At 49.3% G+C, this 20797-nt stretch overlaps 1 protein-coding gene across 17 annotated transcripts in view; it reads left to right on the top strand.

Annotated features, from left to right (window-relative positions):
• Positions 1-1152: 1152 nt before the first annotated feature.
• LOC144486965 (stromal interaction molecule 1-like) overlaps positions 1153-20797 on the top strand; it is a 138309-nt gene continuing 118664 nt past the window's right edge. For 7 of the 17 annotated variants that reach the window (XM_078205000.1, XM_078204988.1, XM_078204999.1 and 4 more), the window contains exon 1: positions 1254-1472. In XM_078205000.1, the coding sequence (XP_078061126.1) occupies positions 1382-1472 (91 nt within the window). In that variant the 5' untranslated portion in view covers positions 1254-1381. Of the gene's footprint in view, positions 1473-20797 lie in introns of all 17 variants that reach the window. The other 10 variants (XM_078205001.1, XM_078204993.1, XM_078204997.1 and 7 more) reach the window with 4 other exon arrangements.

The raw sequence follows: 20797 nt of genomic DNA, 5'->3' as shown, positions 1-20797 counted from the left end.
ATCAATCAACAGTTCCGATGCGCCACAGCGAAAAACCACACCGACCTCCTCAGAAGACAAACACGGGACACGGCGGACAAAGTACCCTTCGTCGTCCAGTACTTCCCCAGAGCGGAGAAGCTACGACATGAGCCTTCAACATGTCATTGATGAAGACGAACATCTCGCCAAGGCCATCCCCACACCCCCACTTCTTGCCTTCAAACAACCGCACAACCTCAAATAGACCATTATCCGCAGCAAACTACCCAGCCTTCAGGAGAACAGTGACCACGACACCACACAACCCTGCCACAGCAACCTCTGCAAGACGTGCTGGATCATCGATACGGATGCCATCATCTCACGTGAGAACACCATCTACCAGGTACACAGTACATACTCTTGCAACTCGGCCAACGTTGTCTACCTGATACGCTGCAGGAAGGGATGTCCTGAGGCATGGTACATTGGGGAGACCATGCAGACGCTACGACAACGGATGAATGAACACCGCTCGACAATCACCAGGCAAGACTGTTCTCTTCCTGTGGGGGGGAGCACTTCAGCGGTCACGGACATTCGGCCTCTGATCTTCGGGTAAGCGTTCTCCAAGGCGGCCTTCACGACACACGACAGCGCAGAGTCGCTGAGCAGAAACTGATAGCCAAGTTCCGCACACATGAGGACGGCCTAAACCGGGATGTTGGGTTCATGGCACACTATCTGTAACCCCCACAACTTGCCTAGACTTGCAGAATCTCACCGGCTATCCAGTCTGGAGACAATACACATCTCTTTAACCTGTGCTTAACCCTCTCTCCACTCACATTGTCTGTACCTTTAAGACTTGATTACCTGTAAAGACTCGCATTCCAACCATTATTTTGTAAATTGAGTTTGTGTCTTTATATGCCCTGTTTGTGAACAGAGCTCCCACTCACCTGGTGAAGGAGCAGTGCTCTCAAAGCTCGTGGCTTTTGCTACCAAATAAGCCTGTTGGGCTTGAACCTGGTGTTGGGAGACCTGTTACTGTGTTCACCCCAGTCCAATGCTGGCCTCTCCACATCATTTCTTACCTGTAACAAATATGGCAACGCCGGATGCTCTATTTGTCACATACTGGCAAAATACGGCCGCGCAGGCGCAGTGAATTGCAAGGCCGGCGGTGCAGGGGGGTGCCAAGCAGGTGCGGTGGCGGGGCTGGTGCCTGGTCCTGCGCAGGCGCGCTGGCGGGAGGGGGCGGTGCTGGAGACGGGGCGCGGGTCTGCGCAGGCGCGGTGGCTGGCGGGGGCGGGGTTGGTGCCTGAGGCTGAGGGAGAGAGGCCGAGCGGAGCGGAGAGAGCGCAGCGCAGCGCAGGCCCCGGGCCCATTCCTGAAGCAACTACTACACAGCGGCACCATGGAGGCCGGAGCCGCCCTCCTGGCCTGGCTGCTGTGCGCAGCGTTTCTGAGGCGGAGCGGAGCCACTCTGGAGGAGGTGGCCGGAGCAGGTGAGGCCCGGAAGGGGGGTGGTCCGCAGCACAGGCCCAGGCCTCAGCTGTGTACACCCGGGACTGTGTACACACACACACCCGGGACTGTGTACACACACACACCCGGGACTGTGTACACCCGGGACTGTGTACACCCGGGACTGTGTACACACACACACCCGGGACTGTGTACACACACACACACCCGGGACTGCGTATAGCCGGGACTGTGTACATAGAACATAGAAAAATACAACACAAACAGGCCCTTCGGCCCACAACTTGCGCCGGTCATGTCCCTACCTACCTAGGCTTATATATAGGCTTACCTATAACCCTCAATCCTATGAAGTCCCATGTAAGCATCCAGAAGTCTCTTAAAAGACCCTATCGAATCCGCCTCCACCACCACTGACGGCAGCCGATTCCACTCAACCACCACCCTCAGTGTGAAAAACGTACCCCTGACATCTCCTCTGCACCTACTCCCCAGCACCTAAAACCTGTGTCCTCTCGTAGCAGCCGTTTGAGCCCTGGGAAAAAAGCTCAGAGAATCCACCCGATCTATACCTCTCAACATCTTGTACACACACACACACACACCCGGGACTGTGTACACACACACACACCCGGGACTGTGTACACACACACACACCCGGGACTGTGTACACACACACACACACACCCGGGACTGTGTACACACACACACACACACCCGGGACTGTGTACACACACACACACACACACACCCGGGACTGTGTACACACACACACACCCGGGACTGTGTACACACACACACACACCCGGGACTGTGTACACACACACGCACACCCGGGACTGTGTACACACACACACACACCCGGGACTGTGTACACACACTCACACACCCGGGACTGTGTACACACACACACCCGGGACTGTGTACACACACACACACACCCGGGACTGTGTACACACACACACACACCCGGGACACTGTACACACACACACACACCCGGGACTGTGTACACACACACACACACACCCGGGACTGTGTACACACACACACACACACACACACACCCGGGACTGTGTACACACACACACACACACACACACCCGGGACTGTGTACACACACACACACACCCGGGACTGTGTACACACACACACACACACCCGGGACTGTGTACACACACACACCCGGGACTGTGTACACACACACACCCGGGACTGTGTACACACACACACCCGGGACTGTGTACACACACACACACACACCCGGGACTGTGTACACAAACCCGGGACTGTGTACACACACACACACACACCCGGGACTGTACACACACACCCGGGACTGTGTATACACACACACACCCGGGACTGTGTATACACACACACACCCGGGACTGTGTATACACACACACACACCCGGAACTGTGTATACACACATACACACACACCCGGGACTGTGTACACACACACTCACACTCACACACCCGGGACTGTATACACACACACACCCGGGACTGTGTGTATACACACACACACACACACACACACACACACACACACACACACAGGACTGTGTGTATATACACACACACCCGGGACTGTGTGTATATACACACACACACCCGGGACTGTGTGTATATACACACACACCCGGGACTGTGTGTATATACACACACACACCCGGGACTGTGTGTATATACACACACACACCCGGGACTGTGTGTATATACACACACACACCCGGGACTGTGTGTATACACACACACACACCCGGGACTGTGTGTATACACACACACACACCCGGGACTGTGTGTATACACACACACACACCCGGGACTGTGTGTATATACACACACACACCCGGGACTGTGTGTATATACACACACACACCCGGGACTGTGTGTATATACACACACACACCCGGGACTGTGTGTATATACACACACACACCCGGGACTGTGTGTATATACACACACACACCCGGGACTGTGTGTATATACACACACACACCCGGGACTGTGTGTATATACACACACACACCCGGGACTGTGTGTATATACACACACACACCCGGGACTGTGTGTATATACACACACACACCCGGGACTGTGTGTATATACACACACACACCCGGGACTGTGTGTATATACACACACACACCCGGGACTGTGTGTATATACACACACACACCCGGGACTGTGTGTATATACACACACACACCCGGGACTGTGTGTATATACACACACACACCCGGGACTGTGTGTACATACACACACACACCCGGGACTGCGTGTATATACACACACGCACACCCGGGACTGCGTGTACATACACACACGCACACCCGGGACTGTGTATACACACACGCACACCCGGGGCTGTGTACACACATACACACACACCCGGGACTGTGTACACACACACTCACACACACACACACCCGGGACTGTATACACACACACACCCGGGACTGTGTGTATATATACACACACACACACCCGGGACTGTGTGTATATACACACACACACCCGGGACTGTGTGTATATACACACACACACACCCGGGACTGCGTGTATATACACACACACACCCGGGACTGCCTGTATATACACACACACACCCGGGACTGCGTGTATATACACACACACCCGGGACTGCGTGTATATACACACACACCCGGGACTGCGTGTATACACACACACACACCCGGGACTGCGTGTATATACACACACACACCCGGGACTGCGTGTATACGCACACACACACCCGGGACTGCGTGTATATGCACACACACACCCGGGACTGCGTGTATATGCACACACACACCCGGGACTGCGTGTATATGCACACACACACCCGGGACTGCGTGTATATGCACACACACACCCGGGACTGCGTGTATATGCACACACACACCCGGGACTGCGTGTATATGCACACACACACCCGGGACTGCGTGTATATGCACACACACACCCGGGACTGCGTGTATATGCACACACACACCCGGGACTGCGTGTATATGCACACACACACCCGGGACTGCGTGTATATGCACACACACACCCGGGACTGCGTGTATATGCACACACACACCCGGGACTGCGTGTATATGCACACACACACCCGGGACTGCGTGTATATGCACACACACACCCGGGACTGCGTGTATATGCACACACACACCCGGGACTGCGTGTATATGCACACACACACCCGGGACTGCGTGTATATGCACACACACACCCGGGACTGCGTGTATATGCACACACACACCCGGGACTGCGTGTATATGCACACACACACCCGGGACTGCGTGTATATACACACACACACATACACACCCGGGACTGCGTGTATATACACACACACACACATACACACCCGGGACTGTGTGTATATACACACACACACACACCCGGGACTGTGTGTAAATACACACACACACACCCGGGACTGTGTGTATATACACACACACACACACCCGGGTCTGTGTGTATATACACAGTCCCGGGTGTGTGTATATACACAGTCCTGGGTGTGTGTATATATACATACAGTCCCGTGTGTGTGTGTGTATATACACAGTCCCGTGTGTGTGTGTATATACACACAGTCCCGTGTGTGTGTGTGTATATACACAGTCCCATGTGTGTGTGTATATACACACAGTCCCGTGTGTGTGTATATACACACAGTCCCGTGTGTGTATATACACACAGTCCCGTGTGTGTGTATACACACAGTCCCGTGTGTGTGTGTATACACACAGTCCCGTGTGTGTGTATATACACACAGTCCCGTGTGTGTGTATATACACACAGTCCCGTGTGTGTGTATATACACACAGTCCCGTGTGTGTGTATATACACACAGTCCCGTGTGTGTGTATATACACACAGTCCCGGGTGTGTGTGTGTGTGTGTATACACACAGTCCCGGGTGTGTGTGTGTGTGTGTATATACACACAGTCCCGGGTGTGTGTGTGTATATACACACCCGGGACTGTGTATACACACACCCAGGACTGTGTATACACACACACCCGGGACTGTGTATACACACACACCCGGGACTGTGTATACACACACACCCGGGACTGTGTATACACACACACCCGGGACTGTGTATACACACACACACCCGGGACTGTATACACACACACACCCGGGACTGTGTATACACACACACACCCGGGACTGTGTATACACACACACACCCGGGACTGTGTATACACACACACACCCGGGACTGTGTATACACACACACACCCGGGACTGTGTATACACACACACACCCGGGACTGTGTATACACACGCACACCCGGGACTGTGTATACACACGCACACCCGGGACTGTGTATACACACGCACACCCGGGACTGTGTATACACACGCACACCCGGGACTGTGTATACACACGCACACCCGGGACTGTGTATACACACGCACACCCGGGACTGTGTATACACACGCACACCCGGGACTGTGTATACACACGCACACCCGGGACTGTGTATACACACGCACACCCGGGACTGTGTATACACACGCACACCCGGGACTGTGTATACACACGCACACCCGGGACTGTGTATACACACGCACACCCGGGACTGTGTATACACGCACACCCGGGACTGTGTATACACGCACACCCGGGACTGTGTATACACGCACACCCGGGACTGTGTATACACGCACACCTGGGACTGTGTATACACGCACACCCGGGACTGTGTATACACGCACACCCGGGACTGTGTATACACACACACCCGGGACTGTGTATACACACACACCCGGGACTGTGTATACACACACACCCGGGACTGTGTATACACACACACCCGGGACTGTGTATACACACACACCCGGGACTGTGTATACACACGCACCCGGGACTGTGTATACGCACGCACCCGGGACTGTGTATACGCACGCACCCGGGACTGTGTATACGCACACACCCGGGACTGTGTATACACACACACCCGGGACTGTGTATACGCACGCACCCGGGACTGTGTATACGCACACACACACCCGGGACTGTGTATACACACACGCACCCGGGACTGTGTATACACACACACACGCACCCGGGACTGTGTATACACACACACACGCACCCGGGACTGTGTATACACACACACGCACACCCGGGACTGTGTTTATACACACACACACACCCGGGACTGTGTTTATACACACACACACACCCGGGACTGTGTTTATACACACACACACAAACCCGGGACTGTGTTTATACACACACACACCTGGGACTGTGTTTATACACACACACACCCGGGACTGTGTGTATATATACACACACACACCCGGGACTGTGTGTATATATACACACACACACCCGGGACTGTGTATACACACACACAGACACCCGGGACTGTGTATACACACACACACACACCCGGGACTGTGTATACACACACACACACACCCGGGACTGTGTATACACACACACACACCCGGGACTGTGTATATACACACACACCCGGGACTGTGTATACACACACACACACCCACCCGGGACCGTGCGCACACGCGCGTGCGCACACCCACCCGGGACCGTGCGCACATGCGCACACACCCCCGGGACCGTGTACACACACTCGCACACACCCACCCGGGACCATGTACACACACACCCGTGACTGTGTACACACGCACACACAGACACACATAGGCACCCAGGACCGTGTACACACACACACACCCGTACCTACCTACACACTCACCCGGGATTATGGGGGCAGGGTCTGCGTGCACGCGCACTGGGGGCAGGGTCTGCATGCATGCGCACTTGTGCAATATGCCCTTGGATAGGACTGTATTTTTGCATTCTGAAGGCTCTTTCCTGATTTTTATAATTAACTTAAAGTTAAAATCCAATGCTCACTGGGCAAACCTAAATCCATTCCTTGCTTGCACTAAAAGCCGAATTAAATCCAATTCATGGTCCCCACAAGAGTGACAGACAAGATCCAAGCTGACAAGATGGGTTTCCTCCAGTTTCCTCCCACATTCTGAAACACGTGCTAGTTCGGTGCATTGACCCGAACAGGCTCCGGATCGTGGCGACGAGGGGAATTTCACAGTAACTTCATTGCAGTGTTAATGTAAGCCTTACTTGTGGCGAATAAATAAACTTTAACTTTAAGATAAGGCATTGCACCCATTTTGGGCTTGATCGTAGCCATCACTGACGTTCTGGCTCTGATAACTGGTTGTAAACATCTGTCTTTCCTCAATGTTCTTCACAGCTCTGTGAGTTGGCATTAGCTGGATATAAATGCTTTTATTTGCTTAATACTTTCTTAACCATACATTAGTGTGATTTACCAGAATGGTTTCAGTGATGGGGGTTTTAGCTATGAACTTGGGTTGGAGAAGCTAGGGTTGTTCTCGGAGCGAAGGTGTTTGCAGGGAGAGTTGATTGAGGTGTATAAGATTGACAGGTTTGGATAAAGTAGATAAGGAAAGAAATGTTCCCAGTAGCTGATGCTGAAAAGTCTAATGGGGCCAAATGTAAGGTTTTGGGCAAGAGATGTGGGCTGAATGTGAGACCATAAGACATAGGAGCAGAATTAGGCCACTCGGCCCATCGAGTCTGCTCCGCCATTCAATCATGGCTGATATTTTTCTCATCCCCATTCTCCTACCTTTTCCCATAACCCCTGATCCCCTTATTGATCAAGAACCTATCTATCTCTGTCTTAGAGACACTCAATGACCTGGCTTCCACAGCCTTCTGCAGCAGAGTTCCACAGATTCACCACTCTCTGGTTGAAGAAGTTCCTCCTCATCTCTGTTTTAAAGGATTGTCCCTGTGTTTGTGCCCTCTGGTTCTAGTTTTTCCTACTAGTGGAGACATCCTCTCCGCCTCCACTCTATCCAGGCCTGTACGTTTCAGTGGGATCCCCCCATATTCTTCTAAACTCCAACAAGTACAGACCTAGAGTCCTCACCCGTTCCTCTTCATTCCAGGGAGCATTCTTGTGGACCTCCTTTGGACCCTTTCCGGGGCCAGCACATCCTTCCTTAGACATGGGGCCCAAAACTGCTCACAATACTCCAAGTGAGGTCTGACCAGAGCCTTATACAGCCTCAGAAGTACATCCCTGCTCTTGTATTCTAGCCCTCTCGACATGAATGCTAACATTGCATTTGCCTTCCTAACTGCCGACTGAACCTGCATGTTAACCTTAAGAGAATCTTGAACAAGGACTCCCAAGTCCCTTTGTGTTTCTGATTTCCTAAGCATTTCCCCATTTAGAAAATACTCTATGCCTCCATTCCTCCTTCCAAAGTGCATAACCTCACACTTTTCCACATTGTATTCCATCTGCCACTTCTTTGCCCACTCTCCTAACCTGTCCAAGTCCTTCTGCAGCCCCCCTGCTTCCTCAATACTACCTGTCCCTCTACATATCTTTGTATCATCCGCAAACTTAGCAACAGTGTCTTCAGTTCCTTCAAGGTTTGCGGACGACACAAAGATAAGTGGAAAAGTGAATCGTGTGGAGGGCGTAGAAGGTCTGCAGAGAGATTTGGACAGGCTGAGTGAGTGGGCGAGGATCTGGCAGATGGAGTATAACGTTGACAAATGCGAGGTTATTCACTTTGGAGGAAATAATAGCAAATTGGATTATCTAAATGGAAAAAAATTACAACATGCTACTGTGCAAAGGGACCTGGGGGGCCCTTGTGCATGAGATGCAAAAACCCAGTCTGCAGGTGCAACAGGTGATCAAGAAGGCAAATGGGATGTTGGCCTATATCACAAGGGGGATAGAATATAAAAGCAGAGATGTCTTGCTGCATCTGCACAGGGCATTGGTGAGGCCGCAGCTGGAATACTGTGTGCAGTATTGGTCCCCTTATTTGCGGAAAGATATATTGGCCTTGGAGGGAGTGCAGAGAAGGTTCACCAGGTTGATACCGGAGATGAGGGGTGTTGATTATAAGGAGAGACTGAGCAGATTGGGTTTGTACTCGTTGGAATTTAGAAGGCTGAGGGGGGATCTTATAGAGACCTATAAGATAATGAAGGGGCTGGATAGGGTAGAGGTGGAGAGATTCTTTCCACTTAGAAAGGAAGCTAGAACTAGAGGGCACAGCCTCAAAATAAAGGGGGGTCAGTTTGGGACAGAGTTGAGGAGGAACTTCTTCTCTCAGAGGGTGGTGAATCTCCGGAATTCTCTGCCCACTGAAGTGGTGGAGGCTACCTCGTTGAATATGTTTAAATCACAGATAGATGGATTCCTGATCGGTAAGGGAATTGGGGGTTATAGGGATCAGGCGGGTAAGTGGAACTGACCCACTTCAGATCAGCCATGATCTTATTGAATGGCGGGGCAGGCTCGAGGGGCTAGATGGCCTACTCCTGCTCCTATTTCTTGTGTTCCTCCAAATCGTTAATGTGAGGATGAGCTTTTTTGCACAGAGTGGTAATGACCTCAAACTCCCTGCCTGTGAGGGTGATGGAGCGGAGATGATGGACGATTTCAAAAGGAGATTGGCTGGGCTCTTGAAGGAAATAAAAATCCAGGCCTACAGGATAGAGTGGGGCAATGGGACTGACTAGATTGCTTCACAGAGAGCCAGCATGGGCCGAATGGATTCCATCTGTGCTGTTGATGATTGTGATGTCGCACTGATGTATCCTGACGGTTGTATGTTGACTGGTTGGGGTCCAGTCTGTAGGTTGAGATGAAGTTTGCTGTGCCTGTACCCAGGCAGCTGGGCATCCAGGGAACAACCTCCCCTTTCATTCCTCCTCTCGTTCCGGGCCTGTTCTTTTAAGTGCAAGACCCCCTTGAATTTGCTGGTGTTGCCACAGATGAGGAGCTACTGAAATCGGTTGCCTGGTCCGCGTGGATACCTCCAGATTGAGGGTCGGAGGAAACTTTGACCTGGAGCAGTTAAACCAAATGCTGTAAATTTGAAACAATAGATCTGGCAGTGTCTGTGGAGGGAGAAAGTCCCAGGTTTACAGCATGGAAACATTGCAGGTTGCTGACCCTTTGTGAGAACTGGAAGAAGTTGCTGCCTCACAGCACCAGGGACCTGGCTTTAATTCCAGCCTTGGGTGACTGTGGAGTCTGCACGTTCTCCCCGTGTCTGCGTGGGTTTCCTTGGAGTTCTCTAGTTCCCTCCCACTGTCCAAAGATGCGTGGGTTAGGTGGATTGGCCGTGCTCAATTGCCCCTTGTGTTGGGGGGGGTTATCAGGGTAAATACATGGGGTTATGGGGATAGGGCCTGGGTGGGATTGTTAACAGTGCAGGCTCGATGGGCCGAATGGCTTTCTGCACTGTAGGGATTCTTATGAAGTTGGAGATGTGATGGGTTTGAAGCAGGTTGAGAGGCAGGAATGGAGGGAAGGGGAAGGAGAAGGAGAGCAAATGGGAAGGTCAGCGGTAAACGAGGAGAGAGGAAGTGACAAAAGGGTCCAAGGCGCTGGTGGATTCTTTTCACATTGCCACTGTCAGTAATCCCTCCTAACTATCACAGACATTGCCTTTTATTCTTACCCCGCCTGCCCCTGGAATTGTTTCAAACCTGTTACATCTCTGAACTGTTTTCTGTTCTGCGGAGCGGATGTTGACCTGAAACCAAGTGTAGTGTGTCAAAGTTCGCAGATGACACTAAGATGGGTGGAAGAGCAAAGTGTGCAGAGGATGCTGAAAGTCTGCAAAGGGATATAGATAATCTAAGTGAGTGGGTAAGGATCTGGCAGATGGAGTACAATATTGGTAAATGTGAGGTCATCCATTTTGGTAGGAATAACAGCAAAATGGACTATTATTTAAATGGTAAAAAATTGCAGCATGCTGTTGTGCAGAGGGACCTGGGTGTCCTTGTGCAGGAATCTCAAGGAGTTGGTTTGCAGGTGCAGCAGGTAATTAAGAAGGCAAATGGAATTTTGTCCTTCATTGCAAAAGGGATGGAGTTTAAAAACAGCGAGGTTATGTTGCAGCTGTATAAGGTGCTGGTGAGGCCACACCTGGAGCACTGTGTACAGTTTTGGTCTCCTTACTTGAGAAAGGATATACTGGCACTGGAGGGGGTGCAGAGGAGATTCACTAGGTTGATTCCGGAGTTGAGAGGGTTGGCTTATGAGGAGAGACTGAATAGACTGGGGCTATACTTATTGGAATTCAGAAGAATGAGGGGAGATCTTATAGAAACATATAAGATTATGAAGGGAATAGATAAGATAGAAGCAGGGAAGTTGTTTCCATTGGCGGGTGAAACTAGAACTAGGGGGTATGGCTTCAAAATAAGGGGGAGCAGATTTAGGACTGAGTTTGAGGATGAATTTCTTCACACAAAGGGTTGTGAATCTGTGGAATTCCCTGCCCAGTGAAGCAGTTGAGGCTACCTCGTTGAATGTTTTTAAGGCAAGGATAGATAAATTTTTGAACAGTAAAGGAATTAAGGGTTATGGTGAGCGGGTGGGTAAGTGGAGCTCAGTCCATGAAAAGATCAGCCATGATCTTATTGAATGGCGGAGCAGGCCCGAGGGGCCAGATAGCCTACTCCTGCTCGTACTTATGTTCTTATGTTCCATTGCCTTTTGAGTCTGTACATTCTCCCCGTGTCTGTGTGGGTTTCCTCCGGGTGCTCCAGTTTCCTCCCACAGTCCGAAAGATGTGCTGGTTAGGGTGCGTTGGCCATGCTAAATTCTCCCTCAGTGTACCCGAACAGGTGCCGGAGTGTGGCGATTAGGGGATTTTCACAGTAACTTCATTGCAGTGTTAATGTAAGCCTACTTGTGACACTAATAAATGAACTTTAAAAAAACTTAATACCCCTCAAGATTTTAACAGTTTCAATCAAGTCAACTCTGACTATTCTAACCTCCAGTGGATACAAGCCTAACCTCTCCAACCTTTTCTCATAAGACAACCCACCCATTCCTGGTATTGGTCTGGTAAACCTTCTCTGAACTGCTTCCAGCACATTTACATCCTTCCTTAAATAAGGTAACCAATACTATACACAATACTCCGGGTGTGGTCTCACTAGTGCCCTGTACAACTGAAGCATAACCTTCTTTTGTATTCAGTTCCCTTCACCATAAATGATGGCATGCATCATGACTTATGTTCATACATTTGTATCACATTTCCCATTCCAAACTGCTGTCAATATTTACCATGCGGTTTTGCAATGTCAACTGTCATGGTGTAATTGCAGACTCTGGACACGAGGCAGCTTTGTGGAGTCAGTTTGTGAATTTTCTCCCAACTTTATGTGGTAACTTATACATTCTGATTATTGAACTGTCAGGAATGCCACAGGTTGTTGGCTTGTAAATCTATAAGAATGTTTCATCTGCCATGCATTTTATTTTTGTGAGATGCAGGCGTGTTTCATGTACAAAGTCTGTCACACATTAAAGTGAATAGGAACTCCAGAATTCTAATCGCGTGTGTGATATTCTAGATACCTTGTTAGAATGCAGCTTCTTTCATCAAAGAAATGCTTCAAAGTGCAGGTTACAGCCCTGAGAGAGGCCTTTCCACCCAACCAGTCAGTGTTTACCCTCCATGTGAGCAAATAGTCGGAATCACATTTTACCTGCCACCTCTTGTCTCTGTATCTCCTTCATTTCCCGTCCACTGATTACAAAGCTAATCTTGTGTTGACACAATTTCTGCTTAACCACGAGCTTTACATGTGAATTCTGTTAGGTTTCTCCCATCCCTTATTCAAACTCTTTTTGCATAAAGGTTTGTACTTATGGCCTTCCTTCTAGATCCCTCAACTGCAGTCAAGAGTGCCTCCATTGAATCTACCCCATTCCTCTTTCATTTTAAATGCTTTCATTATATCACACTAATCTACATTGGGGGGGGGGAGGAGGGGGAGTGGCGGCTTTCTGCATTTTTCTTTATATTTTGATTTTGTGCCAGATGGAGTTGTCCCGTCCTGCTAACATGTCCACGCCTGCTGCTTCTGCTCACCTAGAAGATACAGAGGCTGTGCCAGCTAATGTAGATGCTTAGACACTAATGATGGCTTTGGCAAAGAGTGCTACTCTTAGTTTGACCTTTAATATTTGGGTAACTGGGTTGGCTAAACTGGATCAGGCAAAGCCAATCGGACTTCTTCGGGTATCAAGAATTATTCCAAGTTTGAGTGGTGGTGCGATCCCTCGAACTGTCTGTTTCATTTATGTAACTTTCCAGCCACGATCTAATTGAGTGGCTGAATGGCTGCGTGCCGTTCTGAGACAAGGAACAATTTCTTCACTGACGGTGGTGAACCAGTGGAATTCTCTACCACAGAAGGCCATGGAGGCCAGGTCACTGAATATATTCAAGAAAGGAAGAGTTGTTTTTAGGTTTTAATGGCATCGAGTGGTATGGTGGGAAAGTGAGGATCAGTCATCTTATGTTGAATAGTGAATCAGGCTCAAAGGGCTGAATGGCCTTCTCCGTCTGGTTTCTATGCTTAATTAAAGGGGGATTCACTGGTGTTAATAGCTGATTCTTCCTGGATTCCAAGATCAGTCTTAATGACATAAAAGTAGAAGTTGTCTTTCATTGACCTTGCTGCTCTCCTGTTCCGCAGCCTCTGCAGATTGAGTTGATCCAAAACTCTGCCATCCGTATCCAAACTCCCGTATCCAAAGTGGGGTAGCACGGTGGTTAGCACTGCTGCTTCACAGCTCCAGGGACCTGGGTTCGATTCCCGGGCTTGGGTCACTGTCTGTGTGGAGTTTGCACATTCTCCTCGTGTCTGCGTGGGTTTCCTCCGGGTGTTCCGGTTTCCTCCCACAGTCCAAAGATGTGCGGGTTAGGTTGATTGGCCATGCTAAAAATTGCCCCTTAGTGTCCTGAGATGTGTAGGTTAGAGGGATTAGTGGGTAAAATATGTAGGGATATGGGGGTAGGGCCTGGGTGGGATTGTGGTCAGTGCAGACTCGAAGGGCCGAATGGCCTCTTTCTGTACTGTAGGGATTCTATGATTTCCCAGCAAATCCGATTCTCCCATCACCACGTGTTCAGCGACCAATGTTAACTCCTGGTTTAACACACCTCAACTTAAAAATTCTTATCTTTGTGTTGAAATCCTTTTGTACTTTCACTCCTTGATATGATCCAAGCCCAGACCCTCGCATTTCGGTACAATCTTGGGCAAGATCCCTAAATTTTGTTACAATACAGTTAGGGACCAGTAATCTTTTTTAGTTCAAAGATGAAATTTGATTGGATTTATAATTGTCACATGTATTAGAATACAGTGAAAAGTATTGTTTCTTGCGCACTATACAGACAAAGCATACCGTTCATAGAGAAGGAAAGGAGAGGGTGCAGAATGTAGTGTTACAGTCATAGATAGGGTGTAGAGAAAGATCAACTTAATGCTTTTTTGAAGAAGTGACCAGAATGGTTGACGAGGGAAGGGCCGTGGATGTCGTCTGCATGGACTTTAGTAAAGTGTTTGACAAAGTCCCTCATGGTAGGCTGGTGAAAAAGGTTGGATCTCATGGGATAAAGGGGGAGATGGCTAGATGGGTGGAGAACTGGCTTGGTCACAGAAGACGAGGGTGGTAGTGGAAGGGTCTTTTTCCAGCTGGAGGCCTGTGACTAGTGGTGTTCCGCAGGGCTCTGTATTGGGACCTCTGCTGTTTGTGATTTATATAAATGATCTGGAAGAAGGTGTAACTGGGGTGATCAGTAAGTTTGCGGACGACACGAAATTGGCAGGACTTGCAGATAGTGAGGAGCATTGTCAGAAGCTACAGAAGGATATAGATAGGCTGGAAATTTGGGCAAAGAAATGGCAGATGGAGTTCAATCCTGATAAATGCGAAGTGATGCATTTTGGTAGAAATAATGTAGGGAGGAGCTATACGATAAATGGCAGAACCATAAAGGGTGTAGATACGCAGAGGGACCTGGGTGTGCAAGTCCACAGATCCTTGAAGGTGACGTCACAGGTGGAGAAGGTGGTGAAGAAGGCATATGGCATGCTTGCCTTTATAGGATGGGGCATAGAGTATAAAAGTTGGGGCCTGATGTTGCAGATGTATAGAACGTTGGTTCGGCTGCATTTGGAATACTGCGCCCAGTTCTGGTCGCCACACTACCAGAAGGATGTGGAGGCTTTGGTGAGAGTGCAGAGGAGGTTTACCAGGATGTTGCCTGGTATGGAGGGGCTTAGTTATGAGGAGAGATTGGATAAACTGGGGTTGTTCTCCCTGGAAAGACGGAGGATGAGGGGAGACTTAATAGAGGTGTATAAAATTATGAAAGGCATAGATAGGGTGAACGGTGGGAAGCTTTTCCCCAGGTCGGTTGTGACGTTCACGAGGGGTCATAGGTTCAAGTGAAGGGGGGGAGGTTTAACACAGATATCAGAAGGACATATTTTACACAGAGGGTGGTGGGGGCCTGGAATGCACTGCCAGGCAAGGTGGTGGAGGCGGACACACTGGGAACGTTTAAGACTTATCTAGATAGCCATATGAACGGAGTGGGAATGGAGGGATACAAAAGAATGGTCTAGTTTGGACCAGGGAGCGGCGCGGGCTTGGAGGGCCGAAGGGCCTGTTCCTGTGCTGTATTGTTCTTTGTTCTTTGTTAATGCAAAGTAGGTCCATTCAAAAGTCTGATGGCAGCAGGGAAGAAGCTGTTCTTGAGTCGGTTGGTGCGTGTCCTCAGACTTTTGTATCTTTTTCCCAATGGATGAAAGTGGAAGAGAGAATGTCCAGGGTGTGTGAGGTCCTTGATTATGCTGGCTGCTTTGCCGAGGCAGCGGGAAGTGTAGACAGAATCAACGAATGGGAGGCTGGTTTGCGTGATGGGTTGGGCTACATTCACGACCTTTTGTAGTTTCTTGCGATCTTGGGCAAAGCAGGAGCCAGACCGAGCTGTGATACAACCAGGAAGAATGCTTTCTATGATGCATCTATAAAAGTTTGAGAGAGTCGTAGTGGACATGCCAAATTTCCTTAGTCTTCTGAGAAATGAAAGGCGTTAGTTTTCCTAACTATAGTGTCGGCATGGGGGGGTCAGGACAGGTTGTTGGTGATCTGGACACCTAAAAACTTGAAGCTTTCGACCCTTTCTACTTCATCCCCTTTGATGTAGACAGGGGCATGTTCTCAACTACGCGTCCTGAAGTTGATGACAATCTCCTTCGTTTTGTTGACATTGAGGGAGAGATTATTGTTGCCGCACCAGTTCACCAGATTCTCCATCTCATTCCTGTTCTCTATCTCATCATTGTTTGAGATCCGACCCACTACGGTGGTGTCGTCAGCAAACTTGAAAATCGAGTTGGAGGGGAATTTGGCCACACAGTCATAGGTGTATAAGGAGTATAGTAGGGGGCTGGTGACACAGCCTTGTGGGGCACTGGTGTTAAGCCAGAAGATTCCACTGTTTTAAACACTGCAAAAACCAGTCAGGCCATAGGGCATGTTCCTGTTCTGTAGATTGTATGTGATTCTATATCATATCTGTCTACTTATCAATCAGCAATTATTGACCAGCTCCTATCAAAGCTAAGTTAAACAGAATGTGTATGTTTTTAGATTTGATAAACCCATAAAAATATTGCATATTATAGCACTGTAGGATGGAACTTCTATGGTGAAGAATGCATGGAGAGGGAGTCCTCAACACTGCTGGTGTTAGTTATCGCGTACAGATCACGCTAGGTAACTTCACACGATGCTGTCACTGGGAGTGCCACAAGGTCAGTGGGTGGGTGTAAAATTCAATTCATTATTTGATTTGATTTATTGTTGTCACACATATTAGTTCACAGTGAAAAGTATTGTTTCTTGCAGCAATACAAAGCATACTGTTCATAGAGAAGGAAAGGAGAGAGTGCAGAATGCACTGTTACAGTCATAGCTAGGGAGTAGAGAAAGATCAACTTAGCATTGTTAGAGAGTTTATAAGAGTTAGAATACAGTTTTAGTAGCATGGAATGAGAGTAAAAGATAGAATTAGAGGGTATGCTGGGCACAGCTTGCAAGAAGTTATCTCGCTCCAACGCCATCTTGAGTGAATAGTTTGCTGGTGATTGTAGTAAGAGCAATAAGCAGAAGTGACTTTAACAAGGCCGGTAGGTACATCGTTCCAAAGAGGGGCCACAACTGGTATTTTGTTCAGAGAGATACAAAAGGCCGCTCATTTCAACGTCTAGATGTTTGAGATGATTACAGAGTGTTCACTGTCACTGCTCTAATGGAAAATCAGGTCCAGTTTTCGTCACTTTATTTGAGGAAATGCTTCTGTGCGGCCAAATTCCCCTCCAATTCGGCTTTCACGTTTGCTGATGACAACATTGTTGTGGGTCGGATCTCAAACAATAACGAGACACAGTACAGAAAAGCGACAGAGAACCTGGTAAACTGGTGTGAAAACAATAATCTCTCCCTGAATGTCAGTAAAATGAAGGAGATTGTCATCAATGTCAGCAAGCGTAAAGGAGAACATGCCCATGTCTACATCAACGGGGATGAAGTAGAAAGGGTCGAGAGCTTCAAGCTTTTAGGTGTTCAGATCACCAAAAACCTGTCCTGGTCCCCCCCATGCCGACACTATAGTTAAGAAAACCAACCAATGCCTCTACTTTCTCAGAAGGCCAAGGAAATTCAGGATGTCAGCTGTGCCTCTCACCAACTTTTACAGATGCACCATAGAAAACATTCTTTCTAGTTGAATCTCACAGCTTGGTATGACTCCTGCTCTGCCCAAGATCGCACGAAACTATAAAAGGTTGTGAATGTAGCCCAATCCATCACGCAACCAACCTCCCATCCATTGACTCCATCTGCACTTCCCACTGCCTCGGAAAAGCAGCCAGCATAATTAAGGACCCCACGCACCCCGGACATTCTCTTGTCCATCTTCTTCCGTCGGGAAAGATACAAAAGTCTGAGGTCACGTACCAACCGACTCAAGAACAGCTTCTTCCCTGCTGCTGTCAGACTTTTGAATTGACTTACCTTGCATTAAGTTGATCTTTCTCTACACCCTAGCTGTGACTGTAACACTACATTCTGCATTCTTCTTCTACCCTATATACTCTATGAACGGTATGCTTTGTATAACGTGCAAGAAGCAATACTTTTCACAGTATCCCAATACATGTGACAATAATCAGATCAATTATCATATTGAAAAACAGTATTTTTGGCTCAGCTTGTGTCTGTGGTCAGAGTACAAGCTCCTGTTTGTTCCCATGCTGCTGGGAGATGGATCTTTGCAGTTTGGTATCTGAATTGGAGTTATTCGGAAGTCAGTAAGATTCGCTGTGGGCAGAGGGAGTTTTCTAAGTTGTTCAGCTAGTCTTAGAAAAACACTCCGCTGGGCACAGTTCTGGTTTTCAAAGATGAAAAGGATACGAAGTATTGGAGAAGGTATGTAATGATTCACAAGAATGATACTGCAGCAAGGGAGTTCGACCTATCAGAAAACATTGAACAGGCTGAGGCTCTGCTCTTTAGAAAAAAGGGAAGCTGAGAGCGGGCCCAGACACAGGACTTGAAAAATGATGAAAGGTTTTGACAGGGCAGATAGGAGAGAATTTCTCCTTGATGGGGGGAGACCAGAAGAGGGATCGGCAATATCAGAGTCTCAAAGAAATCCTGAGTGGAATTCAGGCGAGTTTATCTAGAGAGTTTGTGGACTCGCTATCACCAAGTAGTAAAGGTGAATAACATGGATGTATTTAAAGGGAAACTGGATAATCACACGAGGAAGGAAGGAATAGGAGGAGATGTTGTTGGGGTAATAGGAGACCCGGCTAACTGAGAAGGTGTGAGTTGGGAAAGGGAGAAGGTGTTACTCACAAATAAGTGTGAGGTTCTACAATAGAGTTTTCAATTCCCATTCTATGCTGTGTTGGTTGTATCTTCACTAGTCTCAGTAGCCCCTGGGGAGTTGCAGAGCCTAGCCAGGAAATCATATTGCGTGCTAATGGACATGGTGAGGAGAGGCAAGGATAGATTGTATTGTCTGCTGTCTAAGTTGCTGGATGAAAAATGTCTGTGTGAGCTGGAGGGTACCTGGAGCTTTGCAGTTCTACCCAGCCAGAGGTCAGCACTATCAGGAGAGAGAATTCATCTAAAAATGAGGCTGTAGCACTGAGTGTAAAAGTTAATGGCTGGTAGAGATTCCCTTCTATCCCCCTCGGTCTCTCTGCGCCCCTCCCCCGGGTCTCGGTCTCTCTGCGCCCCTCCCCCGGGTCTCGGTCTCTCTGCGCCCCTCCCCCGGGTCTCGGTCTCTCTGCGCCCCTCCCCCGGGTCTCGGTCTCTCTGCGCCCCTCCCCCGGGTCTCGGTCTCTCTGCGCCCCTCCTCCAGGTCTCGGTCTCTCTGCGCCCCTCCTCCAGGTCTCGGTCTCTCTGCGCCCCTCCCCCGGGTCTCGGTCTCTCTGTGCCCCTACCCCGGGTCTCGGTCTCTCTGCGCCCCTCCTCCGGGTCTCGGTCTCTCTGCACCCCTCCCCCGGGTCTCGGTCTCTCTGCGCCCCTCCCCCGGGTCTCGGTCTCTCTGCGCCCCTCCCCTGGGTCTCGGTCTCTCTGCGCCCCTCCCCCGGGTCTCGGTCTCTCTGCGCCCCTCCCCCGGGTCTCGGTCTCTCTGTGCCCCTACCCCGGGTCTCGGTCTCTCTGCGCCCCTCCTCCGGGTCTCGGTCTCTCTGCGCCCCTCCTCCGGGTCTCGGTCTCTCTGCGCCCCTCCTCCGGGTCTCGGTCTCTCTGCGCTCCTCCCCCGGGTCTCGGTCTCTCTGCGCCCCTCCCCCGGGTCTCGGTCTCTCTGCGCTCCTCGTTCCTGAATGGCTCGAATTTGAAGAATTGTAATTTCTATTCACGTTTGTAATTGTCGGATTCTTCCAAGTATTTATTGGCTATCGGGGGAAGAACCTGTAAAATAAGAGTGTGGATAGGCTGTGTGGCTTGAGATATCATCGCAATACAATTTATCCATTTGTGACTGGAGTAAGAACTGAAGTTGATGGTGTGAATGAGCATGTATGGGGTTCCAGATTCAGCTTTGATGGTGCAGTCTAGAGGCAGTACTTTTTCTCCCCCGCTGCTGGTTTTGGGGGGGTGGGGGGGGCGGGGGGGTTGAGTCAGAGAAACAGGGTTTCAGGGTCTGATTTGATTTTGATTTTAATTTGATTTATTATTGTCACATGTATTAACATACAGTGAAAAGTATTGTTTCTTGTGCGCTATACAGACAAAGCATACCGTTCATAGAGAAGGAAACAAGAGAGTGCAGAATGTAGTGTTACAGTCATAGGGTGTAAAGAAAGATCAACTTAATGCAAGGTAGGTCCATTCAAAAGTCTGACAG

The sequence above is a fragment of the Mustelus asterias genome, unplaced genomic scaffold (assembly GCF_964213995.1).
Source record: "Mustelus asterias unplaced genomic scaffold, sMusAst1.hap1.1 HAP1_SCAFFOLD_539, whole genome shotgun sequence".
NCBI lineage: Eukaryota > Metazoa > Chordata > Chondrichthyes > Carcharhiniformes > Triakidae > Mustelus > Mustelus asterias.
Note: the sequence above shows the minus strand (reverse complement) of the source record. Positions and strands in the feature narration are given on the sequence as shown.